Source organism: Pinus tabuliformis, chromosome 4_2, assembly GCF_031772625.1.
Source record: "Pinus tabuliformis cultivar Carrire ecotype Pingquan chromosome 4_2, CPIR1, whole genome shotgun sequence".
NCBI classification, from domain to species: Eukaryota; Viridiplantae; Streptophyta; class Pinopsida; order Pinales; family Pinaceae; genus Pinus; species Pinus tabuliformis.
In genome coordinates, this window is record NC_142304.1 from 400753892 (window position 1) to 400775344 (window position 21453).

The following is a 21453-nucleotide window of genomic DNA, read 5'->3' on the forward strand; positions in this document are numbered from 1 at the left end:
CTACGATGGATGAAATCCAATGTATGCTTTATGATGTATTTTGCTTAGTTGGACCACTATCCCAGAACAAGGGGCCAAGTAGATTCATATTATTAAGTTAATGAAGGACTATTAATTGGGCAAAAATTGTATTTGTCACATGTGACTGAGATTGATTAATATTTTTTCTTCCACTGAATAATTTTGTTAAGAACATAGTAGTTCTCTTATTTAGAAGATCATAATAATTTGCTATGAACTAATTGTTGGATGCTAGGTTTAGTATTTAACATGGTATTAAAGCAAAAACAATGATAGGCCATTCTTACGGTGCGAGGTTTGTATAAGCATCACCAAGGTTAGGTTTGACCATGATCACACTAGGCATAGATTTAAATTTCTTTGACCACGATCCCCATCTATTGCAAGGTACAATCATAAGGGATGAACACACATGGAAGTGTGTTACGCTAAAGCACGAGACTAGAGGCAACTAATGCAAGGCACATGCAAAGATGGGGGTGGTTGGCACTGCAAAAAAAATTAGAACCGCAACACAGGGGCAAAGTGGGTCTAGCCATGGCAAATAGAGGGACCATGGGTTGTGTAAGCAAAAATCCATGAGTTCAAGGGTCTAAGCTAGCTAAGACACTTAAGAAAGTGGAGCCATGTAAGTCAAGAGGGTGCAACACCTATCAGGGATTAGTGTCATAAGCTGAGAGGTAGCAAAAACAATAGCATCTTATGCACATAAGCACATTTATGTGGCCATATAGTCCATACAATGCCACAAAGAAGTCCATAAACATGTACAAAAGTTGTACATAGCATATAGGGACATTATACCATAGTTAGATACCATACAATGTATATGAAAGTTATAGAAGTAACATACTATTTTAGTTGAGATCAGGTAAAGATGACTGAAATGGGTCTTTGCTCAAAGGAGAAGTTGTATGGAGCCTCAAGTTTCCTATCTAGGAAGGCTAGGGTCACCTTAGTTCTCAAGGAAAATGTTGATAGATGCCAAAGAGAATATTGTCCTAGGTAAGAGGGAGATAAAAGACAAAGGGTACTCTTAGACGAATTGAAGGACCATTTAACCCCTCACTTGTTTGGGAAAAACTCAACCAAGGAGATGGTTTATTCTTTGGTGGATTTATACCAGAGCAAGATCGTTAAAAGGAAAATGGTGTTGAGGGACAAATTCTAATCTATGTAGATGACTAGATCTGACATAGTGACAAGTTACCTATTGAAGATCACTCATATCCATGATTAACTTATAGTCATGGGGAAAAAGGTGCATGAAGCAAAGTAGTAAACATGGCGCTGAGTGGCTTCCTAGAGATATGCGACCCTTTAGTAAAAAAAATTGTTTTCGAAAGGAACAATACTCATTTGAGAGGCTATGTGATGACTACATCTAAGAAGAGATTAGGGTGTGGCTGAAGGGAAAAGGCAACAAAAAGGAAGGTGATGAGGACCTAGCTCTTATTAGTAAGATAATAAAGAGAAAAGGAAAAGGTTCGAGCGAAAGTGAGTAGTCACTCTCAAAATCAAAGAATGACTAACTAAGATAAAAAAAAATACATGTCATAAAACATGACACTGTGATTCATAGTGGCTAGAAAGAAAGAAAAGTTGCACCTTTGCCAACAAAAACTCATTAGGAGATTTTACTGGGAAGTTCGAACTAAATCCTCACTTATTTCCTATCATTCCTCAAACGCCATACCAACTAATACATGGATACTCAACAGTGGAGCAACGTGGCATATGAAAGGAGCACCAGAATTGTTTGTCAACCTGACATAGTGAAGACTTAGAATTACATGTGGAGTTTGGTGCTTACACAAAGCATGCAATAAAGGGAGTTGGAATAGTGATACTCCAACTTGAGTTAGAAGGTATGCTGAAAGTGAAGGACATGCTATGGGTGTCAAAGGGTGTTGTTCTTGTCTACCATTATCGAACAAGATACAGCCAATATGTCTCCGAAGGTATTAGCGCACACAAAATATGATGAATTGAAATAGGAAACGCAGACAAACATGTTATGAAATAGGGCGTGGCAGAAATTCAATGACTTCATTTCAATGCTGTTATATGATCGTTTCACGTAGTATTTCAAAATTCGTTGAGAAGACAAAGGAAAGGATTTCTTGGTTTGAAAGATTTATTCTGGCTTCACTCGACGCCTTAGAATCTTTCTCAACACTCTGTCATCGAACCACATGTATAGTTTCTTCTTTGCCGCAGTGACTTTATCTGAAATATGCACATAGGGTCTCTTAATTTCCACGCTGGCTCTATCTACAAGGCGATCAATCTTGTCTTCGTATTTATGGTAAAGGGCGGGCAACGTCAAAGAAACCACAAAACCTGACCAAAAACACCCACAATAAGTAAATTGTGAATTGTAAATTCACAGCCAACTAGCGGCTATATATCATTAAATATTTTGGAATCCAAGGGTGAAATAATTGACGCTATGTTATCTATCAAATTCTAGAAAAAAAAATCAATTAAAAAATCTTACTCACCAATGTAAAGCAAAGTAAGAAAACTGCACCAAGCACCGATCACAGACAGTATGGATAAGCCAGCAACAACCTGTATTGATCAATTACGCGTTAATAATTTATTAGATGGGATCCATGTCCACAGAACAAGATATAATTTGAATGGTGTGGGTTCAATTCTTATAAAGCATTACCATGACAAATTTCTTTCCGTCCCTCCCTGATGAAGCGTCGTACAGAAAATCTGAAAAAAGATTGGCTTCAACACTTAGAACAGTCGCTGCCTTTACAATAACTTCTTCGGTAAAACTAATCTTCGGAATGGGAGGTGGGGCAAATCTGTAATGTAAACGAAAAAGTCAGTGACAGTTTGTGGAGATAAGTCAGAAATAAGTTCATAATGTTGGTGAGTAGAAAAGAAGAAAGCACAGAAAAGGGTGGATGGCTGACATTGTGATACTCATGAATTCAACTGCATTGTTGTAGACAAACACAACCAGCACGTACACAAGGAGAAGCTGGCAAATGAGAGAAACCATACTATACTCGATGTATTGGAACAGCACCCATATCACTGTTGCAAGACTCAGAAACGCAGCTGATAACTTCTTCTTTCTCCACATCAACACATCAGCAACTGCAAACCAATAATCTCCACTCAGTTAATATCCCAACCCAACTCATTACATAATTGACAAATACTAACATATCTTAGGAACTAAGGACATACATTTCCCTTCGCTAGGTAGAATTTTTTGAACTGGCTTTCCCGTTTCAGATGGTATACAGAATTTGGCCGGATTAAGGTGGGTGGTCTGCACGTCTAGTTCCGAAGCCATTTGTTTTTCCGAGTCCCTGAAAGTGTTAGTCATGTTTTTGTAGCAGTGTGCTTCAATCTCTGAAATTCCGGCGATTTATTGGAAGTTGTGCAGTGATGTCATTGAATAATTATGGTGTGGACTGTAATTCATATTATATTCTGGACTACCATTCATATCACGGGAGAAAAGTCGTGTCCCTTAGATTACAACCGTTTATTTCGTACTCCAAATTTAGGCCATGTTTAATTTTTTATTTTTATTTTTAACATTAAATAACAATTTTATTATCTAAATTAAATAATTAATAAATATTTTTGATAAAAAATATTATTGACATTATTATTATTATTATTTTATAAATCATAAGAATAATTAAGTTATAATTTCCCAGTCAAATCTAGCTGTTGTCAATATAGCTGTTACCTGGTCAAATAGTCGTTGGGTGTTCTGCTCTATCTATTTAACATGCAAAGTGAGATCCGTTCATTCAACTTGCCCTGACGATGAACCACAATGAAATATCATGTGATTTACTCCGAGAAATCTCTCATAAACTTATTATGGATCACAGAAGCCTCAATTCAATAATTATAATTTTTATTTATTTATTTATAAGTGGATATGATAATTATCTTTGAGATGTTTATTATTTTTTAATTTTTTTTTTAACATATGGAGTTCTATTAAAAATATGTTGTGGTATTTTTAAAATTAATTTAAAAAATAAAAAATAAAAATTACTTTTCAGATTTTTATTATTATTCAATATATATTTTTTATTTTTTATTATTATTAAAATAAACAGTTAATGTAGATTAAATTATAACAGTTCACTTAATAATTATTGACAATTAAATTAAAATTTTAAAAACTTTACATTTAAATTTGTACTAAATATCAAAACGCTTGTCTCATTTCTTACATTGCCAAGATTATATATATATATAAACAAGAAAAATATAATAAAGGAACAATAAACAATAAGAGTTCAATATCATAAATAAAAATCAAAGGAAATTAATTAACAGTGGTGAACATGATACTTTTTTAAAATTAAATAGAAAAATAAAATGAATACTATTTAAAATAAATCTCACTTCTTTATCTTGACTGATATTGAAAATATTTTATAAAGATTAAATCTTTACCCTTTGCTTAATAATTAATAATAACTAAATTTAAATTTGGAAATCTTATTTTGAAATAAACACACCTATTAAAAAATTACTCAATTTTAAGCCTATTTAAAGCTAACAACTCTTCCATAACATTAGTGTAGTCACAATGGTATTCTGATCTAATCAACAAAACCAATAAATGTTCCATCAATTAAGTGGCAATGACCATGTATATACAAAATATCTTTTAATCTGCCCATGTATGATTCTCTCTCTCTCTCTCTCTCTCTCTCTCTCTATATATATATATATATATATATATAACAAGAAAAATATGAAAACACGTCAAGTAAACAACGATATCATCGGGAGACGACGGGGGAAGCGAGTTGAACTAGGGTTTGCAACAGGGTATCAGTGCTGGTTACCATGGAGGGGCGAGGAGGGGGGAGTTCCACTCCCTCCTACAGTCATGCAGTTTCGAACCGCTTCAAGAAACCAATGGAGGCAGAAACTGGGAGTATCAACATAGAAAAACAGAAAAACATCAGATCACAGGAACAGGAAGAGAATCATGAGGAAGTCAGAGGAGAGAAGAGAACAAGAGGAGGCAAACAGAGAGATGAGCACAAGAATATAACATGACTCTGTAAACCTAGGTCAACCATCACAGCCCGGGTTGTATTAAGTAATCCAGTGCTACAAGTGCACAGGGATCACATAGCGGCTTATGCAGTGATATGCAAATTTATGGGGATAAGGCCAACGGAGAAGGCTTTGCATGCATGGATAAAGAATCACTAAAAACCGAAGGGAGAAATAAATCTTCACCTTGGGTCCAAGGGTTTCTTCACAGTAGTGTTCAAAAACCTAGAGGACAAAGATAGAGTATTCGAAGGAGGACCATATTTTTATGCTACTGTAGGCCTCTACATGCAACCATGGGTGATGAATTTTGTCCTGAAATGAGAGACATTCACATCAATGCCAGTACGGATAAGACTCTACTCCCTACCTTTAGATTATCAGCTACCAGAATCCTTAAAATCCATAGGCAATCAACTAGGTCATTTTTTAAAAATATTAGATGCGACTCTGCTAGGAAAATACACCTCCTTTGCCCGAATATGCATAGAAATGGACCTATTTGGAGCACTTCCGGATGAAATCATTCTAGAAGTATATGATGAAGAATGGGTGCAGGCGGTGGACTATGAACATGTCCCATTCAGATGTCGCAAATGTCATGAACACGGGCACCTCTTTAGAGACTGCCCATTAAACAAAATGGAGAGCAATATTAAAACCAACACAGGCAAAGATACCGAAGGCTTTACTAAGGTGGCAAGCAAAGGGAAAGGAGGGAAAAAGAACCAGAAGAAAATCAATGAGGAGAAACAACCAAGCCATAACAGATTCAAGATATTAGAAGAAGAAGATGGGAATAACGGGATGAACCAGGTACTGGAGGATAGTCCTACAGAGAAGGAAAATGATGACAACATGGAGGATATACATGAAAACAACAAACTAAAGGAGGATCTGCCAAATGGAACTTAACAGGGACCATGAGATGACCCCAAACGAGGTTGGAACGGAGGACCATGACCGCAGGAAATTCTTGAAAGGGAGAATCTCGATCTAGAAAAGTTTCTGGAGCAGGGAACCACCAAAGGGGTTGATTCTCTACCACAAGAGGAGTTTGACAGAGTACAACAGCTCTTCCTTTGGAGATCTCAAGCAAAGGGTTCTGGAGTCAAAAGAAACCATGATAGCCAGGAAAACAGAGGGGTAAAAATGATGGAGGCAACATCGGGACACGCTCCCAAGAACCCAGGCAGGAAAAGAGGAAGAAAAAGATAGAATGAGCTGCTAATAGAGTGTGGGAAACTCATGATCAACTCAAGTAAGATGAAAGATCTTACTAGTTACTCATTTACAAGCATTTGTTAATGAAGCTTACAACCTGGAATATTAGGGGTCTAGGAAGTAAAATGAAACAAAGAAATCTTAGCAACATAATAAAAGAAGAAAAACCAGATATGGTGTTTATCCAGGAAACAAAATGTTCAATAGATAAAATAAGAGAGATACATAGCAAATTGCTCATCAAGTATGGATATCTATAAGTTAAAGAAGACAACACAGTAAGAGGGATTCTGACACTTTGGAACTCTCAGAAACTTGGACTCCTAGATGATGAAGCATCTAGGAACTACTTATCAATGGTGATCCAACCTTTGGGTGATAAGGAAGTCCATTTGATCACAAATGTCTATGGTCCTCAAAAACTTGAAGACAAACTCAGGCTTCTTATCTCATTGGAGGAGCTAAGAGAAAGATATCATGTTATGCCCTAGATTCTAGGAGGGGACTTTAATATGATCAGATCTCTTACAGAAAAAAAGATGGGACCAGAACACTAGGCAAAGACTCCATAGCCTTTCAGAACTTCCTAAACGACATGAGGCTAGTGGATATGGAGAAAAATAATGGTACCTTCACCTAGAATAATAAGTAGGGAGGAGCTTCTCAAGTTGCCTCTAAACTAGATAGATTCATAATCTTTGAGGACCTCATTCTCACAGGCCTTGACTTGTCTGCTTTAATCCTCCATTTTGGAGGCTCAGATCACTGGCCTATCCAACTTGAAGCTTCTTTTATAGGCACTCCGAGAAATAGACCTTTTAGGTTTGAAAATATTTGGCTCACCCACCTTGACTTCATCAATAATATTGGAAAATGGTGGGCAAAAGATATGCCCGTTTAGGGAACTAATATGTTCCTTCTGCATTAGAGACTAAAACACATCAAACTCAAACTCAAAGATTGGAACAAAAATGAGTTTGGCAATATCTTCAAAGCCAAAAAAGAAGTTCAATAGAAATTACAGGGAATTAACCAGGTCCTCATCACAGATGGCTTTACCGAGGAAAGAAAAATATGAGCTGACTCTCTTCAACATGAATGGGAAGACAAATGCAAGCAAGAGGAGTTCTTCTGGAGACAGAAATTGAGAGTGCAATGGATAAAAGAAGGAGAAGGAAACACAAAGTTTTTTCACAAGTCAACCATGGATCACAGGTCTCATAACAAGATTTCAAAACTCAGAGATACTTAAGGGAAACAGTTTAGCACCCATAAAGAAATATAATCTGCTCTAGTAAAACATTTCCAAAGCATATCTGAGGAGCCTCCCATAGACATATCACAATTTATCAAGAATTTCACAAAGCACATTCCTAAGCTTGTAATCGGAGAACACAATTACAATCTTAACAGGCCAGTGACTAAAGAGGAGGTTAGCGAAGTCATCAAAGAGATGCAAAATGGGAAAGCTCCAGGCCCAGATGGGTTCAATGTAGACTTCTTCAAAGCATGTTGGGAAATAGTCAAACAAGATATCCTTGATGTGGTGGAGGACTCGAGGAAAAAAAAAACTATTTTGAGGGTGCTTAATGCCTCTTTCATAACTTTGATTCCAAAGCAGGAAAAAGCTATGACACCAGATAGATTTAGACCCATAGCTTTATGCAATGTGGTGTACAAAATTATATCCAAAGTAATTGCAAACATGCTCAAGCCCCTTCTTCAAACTCTTGTGTCTGAGGAGTAAACTGGATATGTGGAAGGAAGGAAAATTCTAAATAACATCATTCAAGCTCATGAGGTGGTACATTCTCTCAAGAGCAATAAGAAAGCAGGTATGATCATACAACTTGACCTAGCAAAATCTTATGATAAGCTAAGCTGGGCATACATCAGGGAAGTACTAAAAGCGTATGGCTTTGACCACAACTCAATGGCTCTTGTCACCACAACCAGTTTTTCAATCCTACTTAATGGTTCACCTTCCACACCCTTTAGGCCTTCGAGAGGCCTCAGACAAGGAGATTCGATCTCCCCCTTCCTCTTTATTCTCATGATGGAAGGTTTAGGCAATGCGATCAAATAAGCCAAAGTAGAAGGAAAAATCCAAGGTCTCAAACTCACCCTGAATGGGGATGCCTTGACTCATCAACAATTTGTGGATGACATTATGCTGCAAGGTACACGCACAGTCAAGGAAGCTAAAGCTTTCAAGCAAATCCTGAATGAATTTGTTGTGGCTGCTGGTACAGAGGTAAGCCTTACCAAATCTAAGATTTTATTTTTTAATACTGACATTACTATTTAGAGAAACCTCACCAGAATTCTCGGCTTTCAAAGAGAACAACTACCCTCCAAATATCTAGAATACCTCTAACGGACAAACCTCTGAGCAAGGCAGTTTGGGAGACAGTCACTAATAAACTCCAGGACAAAGTCCAGAATTGGACAAGCATGTCTTTGAATTTAGTAGGAAGGCTAGTGCTAACAAAAGCTATCCTACAAATTGTTCCCATCTTCATGTTCTCAGCCCTTCCTGCTCCTAAAGGAGTTGTGCAACACATCAGAAGTATCCAAAGAGACTTTCTTTGGGGAAAAGGGGAAGAGAAAAAGAAATGGGCTTTGATAGCATGGGATAAGATCTGTAAACCTAAGACACATGGAGGTTTGGGACTCCATGACCCTGAAACCCTAAGCAAAGTTTTGGGGGAAAAACTATGGTGGAGACGGCTAAAGGAATCGGTAACCCCTTGGGCCAAGGTCTGGAAACAAAAGTATGCAAGTAATTGGCAAGAAAGGGGCCACATTCGAATGTCTGGACTCATCAAAGGCTCCCACATTTGGAACAAAGCATGGGAGAATAGAGCCATTTTTTAGAAACATAGTTTCTGGGAGATCAAAGATGGAAACCTAGCTTGGTTTTGGGAGGAAAACTGGCAACAGGAACGTAACCTGTTAAGAGAGGAACTAGCCAATCTCAAGAATGACACTGACAATAAAGGTTTACTTAGGGTAAGTGACTACTGGGATCAGACTAGGAACAAGGGAAAATGGAGAATGTGGAAGGACCTAGTATATAGTGAAAAAACCCCTTTGAAGGCCGAGGCAGAAGCTCTTGTAGTGATCTTGGAACAGAGAAAGATTTTGACATCAACATCGTCAGACCAACTGAGATGGGGAAGAAACAATGAAGGCAACTTCAACCTCAAAGAAGCCAAGAGAATGGCCCTAGGGCTTGACTTTCCAAACCCTGATAAGGTATGGAAGGATCTATGGCAGAACCCGCACTGGATGAAAATCAAACTATTCATGTGGTTGGTGCAACATAAAAAAATTCTGACTTGGGAAAACCTTCGGAAAAGAGGTGTAGCAAGTCCATCTAGATGCCAATTATGTGAATTACAAGAAGAGACAATGGAACACCTACTCAACCTCTGCCCATTCACCTCCACCTTGTGGAATTGGGTGGCTTCAATCTTTAGACAAACAGATAGGGACAATGTCAGCATCACTGGCACTTTGAAGAATTGGAGGAGAAACTTCTCTGAAAATGAAATAATCAACAAAGCTTGGACTCTGGTTCCAGGCTTTCTAATCTAGGATGTCTGGAAAGAACGCAACAATAGGATTTTTAAGAACAGAATTGGCTCATCCCAAAGCATTAGAGCTCAAAACATTAGACGACTCAAAGAGACTATAGGCACCCTTCTAAAGAAAACCCCCCGAGAACCCACCTTAAGGCCAGGATGCACAAATACTATTACATTTGAGTCTACAGGTGTCTTTCCCCTAGGGCATAAGCAAGATTGTAAGTTATATAACAATAGATAATGACTTCTAGCAACCTCCTCCTCATGGTTTTTTGAAATGCAATATAGATGGAGCCTCTAAAGGAAACCCTGGGGTGGCAGGTTATGGAAGAATCATAAGAGATGAATAGGGATACATAAAAGTCATCTTTCATAGTCATTTGGGGAAGGCCACTAATAATATGGTAGAACTCATGGCCCTAGAGCAATGCTTAGAAATATTGATTGAATCAAATTTGCTTAATACCATCATTGAAGCAGACTCTGAATTGATAATTAATTCGGTCAAGAAAATATGCAATGGCATAGCACTAGACAGAGTGTCCAAACAATGGAAGTTATTGCAGGTCTATCAACGTATACAATCCCACCTGAGAGCCCTAAGAACCCTCAATTTTGTTTATGTGTGCAGAACAACCAACAGGTTAGCGGATCATTTGGTGAATGAAGGAGTTCTATGTTCAAAAAGTAATAGAAGATATGACTGGATGTTGACTCCCCCAGGGAAATTCCACGAAGACTGTCATAGACTGGCTACCAAAGCAAGGAGTACTTTCTAAGCATGAGAAATAAGAAGAGAGAAGACTAATGGAAACAGAAGAAATTGGACCAACCATAGGGAAGTAGCAAGTGGTAAACAACAGGCAGGATGGCAGGCACCTGACCAAAGATTGCCCTGAACTCCATCATCCTATGGATTTTGGGCTGGAAAATGCTCGTAGGTTAATTCTACAAATGGACCCGAAAAATATAGAATGGTGGCCTATTTACTCTTCGGGTCCGTATGAAAAGGTAAAGTGTGGGCAAGTTGCCGAGATCGCTTTCATCCTATGGATTTCGGGCGGAAAACTGCATGATTGTTATTTCTCCAATCGGACCTAAAAAACTATAGTGTGGTGGCTTATTTAATCTTCGGGTCCATTAGGGAAGTTAAAGAGTGGGCTAGTTGACGAGACCTCTATGGATCTCCTTCATCCCGTGGATTTCGGGTGGAAAAGCTGCACGATTGTTATTTCTTCAATCGGACCCGAAATAGTTTAGAGAGGTGGCCTATGTTTCTTTTCGGGTCTGTAAGAAGAGATAAAGTGTGGGCAAGGTGTCGGCCCGAAATCAGCTCATGACCGTTGGATCAATGAAGGTTGGATCACACGGTCTTCGGGTTAATAAGATAATCAAAGGTTAAGGTTGGTCATTTGATGCAGTTTTGTGGGCCTTCGGATCTGTGGGCCCCATCATCAAAGGCGTTCAGGTTTTTTGATGCACGACAAGTCATTTGATGCAGGGCAGTTCAGATAACAGGTTTCCAGTTCGCTGGTTGTCCAGAGTGACGCCTTGAGGGCGAATTGTTCATGGGTGTTTTTTGGATGTTTTGTTTACAACTCCTTTGTAGTCTTGTTCGGGCTTTTCACAGATTTTGGAGTTAGGTTCGGGTTTTTGCCAGCCCAGCTGCCTGTTGAATTTTCACAGAGCTGATGCTGCTCTATGTACATTATGTATTTTTTCTAGATTAATAGAAGGTCTCACTCTTACTTGATCAATATAAAACAAGAAAAATATAATAAAACAACAATAAACAATAAAAATTCAATGTCATAAATAAAAATCAAAAGAAACTAGAATTAACATTCGTGAACATGATATTTTTTTAAAATTAAATAGAAAAATAAAATAAACATAACTATTTCAAATAAATCTCACTTCTATATATTAACCAATATTGAAAATATTCCATGAAAATTAAATATTTACTTTTTATTTAATAATTAATAATAATTTAATTTAAATTTTAGAAATCTTATTTTCAAATAAACATTCCTATTAAAAAATTACTCAATTTTAAACCCATTTAAAGCCAACAACTCTTATTAGCGAAGTGATAATGCTATTCCGATAATCAACAAATCCAATGAATGCTCCATCAATTAAGTGGTAATGACCATATATATACAAAAATATGTTTTAATCAGTTAAACTATATTTTATTTTAATAATAAAAAATGTTTTTTTAATAAAATTTTAATGTGTTTTATTATTATTGTTATTTTTTAATATAAATATGATTTTAATATCTTAAAATTTTATAGAAATTTATATTATATATTTAGAAATTTAAAAATTTAAAATTTTGAAATTCTAAACCAATTTGAAATTAACAAATAAATTTTAAAATTTTAAATTTTAAATTAAACAAATAATTAAAATAGTAATATAAACTCAAGACTGCAAATTGCAAATTAGACTCATTTTAATAAATCTACCGCCTTTTGCAATCACTAAATAGAACTTACGCAAGACCAAATCATGACAAGAAGATGGTCACTAGAAACAAGGTGTTGAGAAAGGAAAAATAATTTTATGAGCCGAATGAAAGTATAAACATTCTACTATTTAAGTTATGAACACCTTTTTTCGTTATTTTGTTGGAAAAATGGGTACATTTTAGGTTCTTATTTTATCTACAAGAAATATTGTTATTAGTGGGTTGGGATGGTTTATCAAAATGGATTTAGGTTATTTAAGTTTATTTATGTTTTTTTAATTAATTTTGATAAGGTTGGTTATATATACAGGAAATTAAGTAATCACTGAGAGCGGGTGAATTAATAATTGTGAATTAATAATTGTGTATTAGTAAAGTTATTTGGGTGATTAGTAATTAATTATGAATTCAAAATCAAACACACAAACAACGCAAGTAGACATCATATATAAGTGGAAATTCATAAAGGGAGAAAACCATGACTTTTTGTTATGTTGTAAAGGAAAGCACCCACTCACTCATTTAAATCAATTTTTGTAGGATTCTTTCTACATGAGACTTCAATATCTTTTTTCTTCTGCACGCTACAACTTTCTAGGAGTGCCCACACTCTCTTCTATAGGCTCCAACATGCTCCTTTCAGGCTACTAACTGAAAAGAGGTATCAATCCCCTAATAAGATTAAATATTTACTTTGCTTGTTTACCTGGTCTTCGAATTCTGATTTCCTCCTTATCTTTGTTCTATACTTTGTTTCTTCTCCTTTATATTTGCATATATCTTGCTCTTCCTCTTCAATTATGGTTCATTATTACTCCTATTCCTCTTCTCTCTTTTCCAGGCAATTTATAAATTAGGTCTCACAAAGTTCAATCAACTAATAGTTCTACATTCCGAACATATGCTTTTGTACATAACTTGCTATATGTTTGTATTCCTATGTATGGATTTGAAGTGATTCGTATTGTGTTTCCAACTTTACTTAGTCCATTATTTTCACATACTTTTCAAATTTGGAATTTATATTTTCTTAAACAACTACTTCGCAAGGAAATTAAAAGTCTTCCAAATGAATATTATTCCAAATTTCTATTTATGTTCAAATTCCTCCTATTTGATGAAGGGATTCAAATTATCTTCAAAACACATAGTCTAAAAATAAGTTCTATATGTCAAGCACTTCTGATTTGTATCTGCTTCATCATCTTCTAGTTGGAAACCTTCAAATCCTTCATGAATTATGCTATAGGATTTTCCTTCAATATTGATATCGTCATATAGGGTTTCAAATAACTAAATATAGTGCTCTTCCTAAGCCTCTGAGCTTGTCCTGTTGAACTAGTTTTTCTTCAAGGTCACTCCTTGTGCATGATCTAAGAGATATATCATTGGTAGACTCCATTACTGGGAACAACACCTACTACAATTATTGGTCTTTACCACAAATCGTATCACAGAACTTTTTTTAATTTAAAACTAAGTCAAATGGTTTTGTCCCTGAGATAGTTTTTGATGAAAGTATTTTGAAACCTTATATCTCAACACATCAACTTCTCATTCCAGATCCTCATGAATATTTTATAAACAATTTAACAAACTTGAAGTTTTGGTGACTGAATTAAATCAAGTTGTTAAAAAAACATTTATTGATTAATCAACTGTTTCTTCTTCTTTTGCATCATCAACCACCCCTCCAGTGGTTTCTCTAATTTACACTATCCCTATTTCATCCACTGTTTTTATTACTTCTATACCAACTCAGGTCATAATCCCATTTTCTTTACACCCTCATCATCCACATCAATTGTAGGTTCATCTTCCTCCCGTTTACTAGTCATGGTAGCTCATTAGGCCCTCCTTGTCTTGCCTGGACAACATAATTACATATCATAGGATTATCAGACTCGAATAACTCAATTTGATGGCACGAGGCCAATCATAACACAACAACATATAGGCATAATGAAAGATTATTCAGATTTGCAAGAAGTTGATGAAGATGATGTGAAAATGAGGCTCTTTGCACAAAGTTTAACAAGAGAAGTTAAGAAATGGTTCAGGGCATTACCAACAACTAGTATAGTACACACACACAAAGAGACACAAGGATTGGTCAAAGACCGGGGAAAAACCCACTATGGGGAAAACCCCTGCAAATATTGTTCTTCTTAGATAATCATCAAATGATGCAACAAAAGAGTTTACAGTGATCCATAATGTTATCTATGCAACCAAAGAATAATGATATCTATGAAACAGATCTAATCATGCTAGAAATTAGAATCCTCATACTAATGGTTGAATTGTGTTGTCACAAATATGATGTAAACTATTGTACACTGTTGTCACTGTGCTGAACACTACTGAGTATTGCTATCATTATGTCAAATACTATTGAGCACTGTATACAATATGCGAGTGACCATGACTGCAGAGTTGCTCCCAGGAGGTCTACTAGAATGCCCTGTTCTATTCCAGTGACTGAGATCCAAAAGATCCTAACCTAGAGAAAACCTTTCGCCTATGATTTCAGACCCTTGAGTGAACTCCTTCCATCGAACTTGTGGACCAAAAGGACAAAGGTCATACACTATATGACAACCACATTGCTGGAAAATCGTATGTGTTGAGCTAGTAAAATTATACAGTACAAATAGTCAGCTGAGTAATTTTTTCCCATCTATTGCAAGGTACAATGATAAGGGAAGGAAACACATGGAAGAGTGTTAGGCTGAAGCTTGAGACTAGAGGCAACTAATGAAATTCACAAATAAATATGGAGGTGGTTATGAGTTGAAGGGTGCAACATATGTGAAGGATTGGTCGAGCTGGTCATATGCTGAGAGGTAGCCAAAAAAATAACATATTATGCATACAAGTGTAGAAATTTTGAATAATTTAACACATATTCAATGGAGATTATCCTGATCATGTACTAATGCGGAAAACATACACAATACATAAGCTCCTCTACGTTGATCAAGAATATAGCAGCATCAATAACAATAAAACATCAAGAGCATTCACACATTAACACAGTATGTATCACGGGGAAATCATCTCGCTAAAAACCCCACACTATCTGTATATTAATGATTGAGTCATGTAACATTACACAGCATAATACTTCTCACAAGTATCTCCACCTCTGTTACACACAATACAGCTCAGATCTGATCTCCAAATCTCTTCCACTGCTTGCCTGCCTCCACTGCTCAATACCTGCTCAAGAACTGATGAGAATTGCTTCCCAAACTCGATTTTCACCTGCAAAATAGTCACTCACTCTTTGTGGACGTGAGAAAAGGCTAAAATGCGGGCCAAATACGTGAGCAAACTCATTGGCATACTCAATCCTTTGATTGTGCAAGATCTGGTGCACAACTATAGTCACAACTGATAGCAATCTGATTCTCTACCACCTGTCCCTGTTGAACTGAACATGCACTGACATGCAACTGAGTTAACTGATGTATTCTTTAGTTGTATTATGAGTTAATAATTAGTTTAACAACTCATCATTAGTCTATCTGCAGTTAGACTAACTACAACCAGTTTAACTAAGTTAAACTGAACACAACTCCATCAACTGTACCTCCAGTCCACTAAACTCAACTCACTTGAGTTCTAACTGAAGTCATGCATGCAACAACTCAACTAACTCATAAGAAAAACGAATTTCCTTCTGACAGCTGCATGTGCCACTTCCGTAGCTCAAACTGAAGTGCTCCAAGAGAATAAGATTAAGTTTATAGTCCAAATATTATTGTGAGATAATAATATTTGACTTTTCTATTTTTGACAGCCAGTCTAAAAATAGACTTGATCACTCACACTGTGATCACTCACACTTTCATCAAAAATAGAAGTCCATCTATTTTTCCCAACTTGATCAATCATCCATAAACATAGACATGATCCATATGTCTAAAAATAGACTTGCGCCAAAAATAGCCTGCGGGCCCACTTAGTGAAGGCGACTCTTTTCACTAAGCTCCATCATCTTGTTGCAATCTCAACACTCCTCCCTCTCGACAAGATATGGATTATCAGCAACCCCTATCCTGCCTCGGTGGTACTCGAATTTGCTCCTGGTGAGAGCCTTCGTCAGAATATCAGCATCCTGATCCTCCGTTGGAATGTACGAAAGTAACATGATCCTCCGCTGCACACAATCTCTAATATGATGGTACCTGATGTCAATATGTTTAGATCTATCATGAAATACAGGATTAGCCGAGAGTTTAATGCAACTCTGGTTATCACAGTAAATCACAGTAGGATCCAAATGAGAACCGAACAAACCAACCAGGATCTTCCTCATCCATATAGCCTCGCATGCAGCCAAACTTGCTGCCATATACTCGGCCTCTGCTGAACTGAGTGCCACAGATCTCTGCTTCTTGCTGTACCAAGAAACTGCTGTCGATCCGATACTGAAGACCCCTCCTGATGTGCTCTTTCTGTCTGTTGGGCTCCCTGCCCAATCTGCATCCGTGAAGCCACATAGCTTCACCTCATCCTCCTGTCTGTACCACAAACCATATCCCGATGTGCCTCTCAAGTAGCGCAATACATGCTTGCCCGCCTTCCAGAAGAGCTTGGTAGGCTTAACCATAGCTTGTGAAAGTTGGTTAATTGCATAGCATATATCAGGTCGTGTATTGACCAAATACATCAGCGACCCCACCAACTGTCGATAAACAGTGGCATCCACTTCTTCTCCCGAAGTGGCATCCTCCTTCCTCCAACCTCCAGGAAGAGGAGTATCAACAGGCTTGCAGCCATGCATGTTGAACTTCTCCAGTATCTCCCGAGCATACTTGCCCTGAGAAACAAACAGTCCACCACTGCGCTGCCATATTTCCAATCCTAGGAAATAGTGAAGGAGGCCCAAATCCTTCATCTCAAACTCTGTAGCAAGATCCTTCTTGCATGACAGTATCAACAGCTCATCACCCGTTAGAATCAAATCATCAACATACAGTACAATGATAAGCAACTTACCCTCCACCACAATCTGGTATAGGTTCGGATCCGCCTCGCTCTTGGAGAATCCAAGTCCTGTGAAATAGCTGTCTATCTGTGTGTACCAAGCACATGGTGCTTGCTTCAACCCATACAACGCTCTCTTGAGCCTGCACACATGCGACTCGCTGCTGAAGACTTCAAAGCCTTCGGGTTGCTCAATGTACACCTCCTCCTCAATGACTCAGTTGAGGAACGCAGTCTTCACATCCATCTGATGAATGTGCCATCCCATCTGCGCTGAGAGAGCAAGAATCGTCCGTATGGAAGAATACCTTGCGACAGGTGCAAAGGTCTCCTCATAATCGATCCCCTCAATCTGTGAAAAGCCTCGGGCAACAAATCTTGCCTTGTACTTCTCCACACTCCCGTCAGCTGTCTGCTTAACTTTGTAGATCCATCTCGAACCTACCACTGATTTCCCTTCCGGTCTAGGAACAATCTCCCATGCACTGTTTCTGACAATAGAATCATACTCTTCCACCATGGCGTCTACCCATGCGGGATCCTCCACAGCTTCCTCGAAAGAGGATGGCTCAGTCACAACACACTTGCTCATAAGAGCCATGTATCCAGTGTACCGATCAGGTGACTGTCTCTGCCTGCGTTGGGCTGTAGGTGGTCCTACAACTTTCTCTGCATCTTGAGCCAGTCGCTCAGCTTCTGTCAAGCGCTTTCGCCCTCTGATGGTTGGCGCTGCATGAGTGGTCTCTTCCACTCCATGAACCTCGTCCTGTGGCTGATCCACATCCTGAAGCTCATCCTTAGGAACTAATAGCTCCTCATCTGCATGCAAGTGTAGCTCCCTCTCAAGCGAACACTTCATGGCTTTCTCCTCCTGAAATTTTATATCCCGTCGCACAACAGTTTTACCACTATCTGGCAAATACACACGATAATTGTGGGGCGTATCAGTGTACCCCACAAATATCCCAACCTCTGCAGTCGGTTCCAACTTCTTTCTGGCATCCTTCGTCACATGCATGTAAACGTTAGCACCAAAAATCCTCAAATGAGAAAGATCAGGCTTCTTACCAGAATAAGCCTCCTCGGGTGTACTCATGCCAAGTATCCTATGAGGACAACGGTTCTGCACATAAACTGCTGTATTGCATGCTTCCGCCCACAAGTGAAGGGGTAGGCCCTGATCATGCAACATTGCCCGTGCAGCACCCACAATCGTTCTGTTCTTCCGCTCAGCTACCCCGTTCTGCTGTGGGTTATGGGGAGCTATGAGCTCTCTACGAATCCCTTCTGCCTTGCAGAAATCCTTGAACTCGTCCGAGATGTATTCACCACCATTATCGCTCCTAAGAGCCTTCACCTTCTTCCCCGACTCCTTCTCGACCAGTGCTTTGAATTCACAGAACTTTGAATATGTCTCGCTCTTCTTCTGCATGAAGAAGATCCAGCACTTACGAGAGAAATCATCAACAAAAATCACATAATACCTGTGTTTTGCTGTCGAAGCAACTGAGAAAGGTCCACACACGTCTGTGTGAATTCTCTCAAGGATCGTCGTGGCGTGACTATCCTTCTCGTGAAAGGTGGCTTTCACAAACTTCCCCAAAGTACACCCCTTGCATTGATCTGACTGCGCAAGTGTGCCTTTAGGAAGCCCTGTAGTGATCTGCTGCAGTATCTTCAAGGCTCCATGGTGAAGGTGACCCAATCTCCTGTGCCACAACTCGCCATCATCCCGGCTCACCAATCCTTCTGCCTTGCCTACCATTGCTGCGCATCCATCTACATGCAACTGATAAAGGTTCCTCACTCGAACCCCTATCTTCCGGGTCTCACCAGTTGTCTTGCTGCGCAGGAAGGCCTTTCCCTCGCTGAAAACAACATCATACCCCTTGTCTTCTAACATCGCCACTGAGATGAGATTCTTCTTCAATCCTGGAACATGCATGACTTCCTTCAATACAAAGGGTTTACCAGACTCCCTCTCAAAGGAAATGGTACCGATACCGGTCGCACTGTATCTACCATCATCGCCCATCTCGATGTGCACTCCAAGATCTTTGTCCTCCAGATCAGAGAACAAATCTCTATCTCCCGTCATGTGAAAAGACGCACCACTGTCCAGAAACCACACTGATCCCATCACACTTGAAACCAAGCATGCGATCAATGAAAAATCAAGCTCAAACTGAGAAGCTAAAGCCTCTCCCCCTGCAGATCCAGCAGCTTGCTTGTTCTTCTTCTTCTGCGGACAATTTGTGGCATAGTGTCCATGCTGGTGACAGTGAAAACACTTCACCTTGGACATATCCTGCTTCTTGCCTTTCGCACCAGACTGAGAAGCTTTCTTGCTCTTCCCTTTCTTTGCTTTGGCAGCCAAAGCGTAATTCTCTTCATCAGATACCTTTGATGAAGATCCATTCTCACCTTTATTGTTACTGAGTTTATCCTTGAGCGCCAGGTCGCTCTTGCTTTGGAATAACATTTGCAATCCGTTGAAAGACATTTCAACAACACTGCTGCAAATTCGATTTTCCACCAGCTCCAAACTCAACTGCCTCCGATCTAAAATTCGTGAGAACACAATATTTCTCGTACAGAGATTGACTGTATGGGCATTCACCGGATATCTCACCTTCCAAAAGGAAGGATGAATCCAGAGGCTACCTGGCCTGATTACAGACTCTGCCTGAAGAAATAAAATGTAAACACTTCCTGAATAGTAGATCTGATGATCAACAGCTCTGATACCATGTAGAAATTTTGAATAATTTAACACATATTCAATGGAGATTATCCTGATCATGTACTAATGCGGAAAACATACACAATACATAAGCTCCTCTACGTTGATCAAGAATATAGCAGCATCAATAACAATAAAACATCAAAAGCATTCACACATTAACACAGTATGTATCACGAGGAAATCATCTCGCTAAAAACCCCACACTATCTGTATATTAATGATTGAGTCATGTAACATTACACAGCATAATACTTCTCACAAGTATCTCCACCTCTGTTACACACAATACAGCTCAGATCTGATCTCCAAATCTCTTCCACTGCTTGCCTGCCTCCACTGCTCAATACCTGCTCAAGAACTGATGAGAATTGCTTCCCAAACTCGATTTTCACCTGCAAAATAGTCACTCACTCTTTGTGGACGTGAGAAAAGGCTAAAATGCGGGCCAAATACGTGAGCAAACTCATTGGCATACTCAATCCTTTGATTGTGCAAGATCTGGTGCACAACTATAGTCACAACTGATAGCAATCTGATTCTCTACCACCTGTCCCTGTTGAACTGAACATGCACTGACATGAAACTGAGTTAACTAATGTATTCTTTAGTTGTATTATGAGTTAATAATTAGTTTAACAACTCATCATTAGTCTATCTGCAGTTAGACTAACTACAACCAGTTTAACTAAGTTAAACTGAACACAACTCCATCAACTGTACCTCCAGTCCACTAAACTCAACTCACTTGAGTTCTAACTGAAGTCATGCATGCAACAACTCAACTGACTCATAAGAAAAACGAATTTCCTTCTGACAGCTGCATGTGCCACTTCCGTAGCTCAAACTGAAGTGCTCCAAGAGAATAAGATTAAGTTTATAGTCCAAATATTATTGTGAGATAATAATATTTGACTTTTCTATTTTTGACAGCCAGTCTAAAAATAGACTTGATCACTCACACGGTGATCACTCACACTTTCATCAAAAATAGAAGTCCATCTATTTTTCCCAACTTGATCAATCATCCATAAACATAGACATGATCCATATGTCTAAAAATAAACATAGTCTAAAAATAGACTTGCGCCAAAAATAGCCTGCGGGCCCACTTAGTGAAGGCGACTCTTTTCACTAAGCTCCATCATCTTGTTGCAATCTCAACAACAAGCACATGTGTGTGGCCATATAGTTCATACAATGCCACAAAGAAGTGCATAAACGTGTACATAAAATATAGGGAGATTGCACCATAGTAAAAACCATATAGTCTATATGAAAGTTATAAAAGTAACATATTTGTTTAGTTGAGATTAGGCGAAGATGACTGAAAT

The 21453-nt window shown here is 38.3% G+C and overlaps 1 protein-coding gene across 1 annotated transcript; it reads right to left on the minus strand.

Moving 5' to 3' along the window:
* Positions 1 to 2158: 2158 nt before the first annotated feature.
* LOC149169642 (reticulon-like protein B6) lies at positions 2159 to 3376 on the minus strand. The gene is made up of 5 exons (XM_089425278.1): positions 3235 to 3376; positions 2955 to 3141; positions 2699 to 2843; positions 2526 to 2595; positions 2159 to 2364 (listed from the first exon to the last, which is right to left on the minus strand). The coding sequence occupies exons 1-5, from the start codon at positions 3374 to 3376 to the stop codon at positions 2159 to 2161; spliced, it is 750 nt and encodes a 249-aa protein (XP_089281404.1).
* Between the last annotated feature and the right edge of the window lie 18077 nt (positions 3377 to 21453).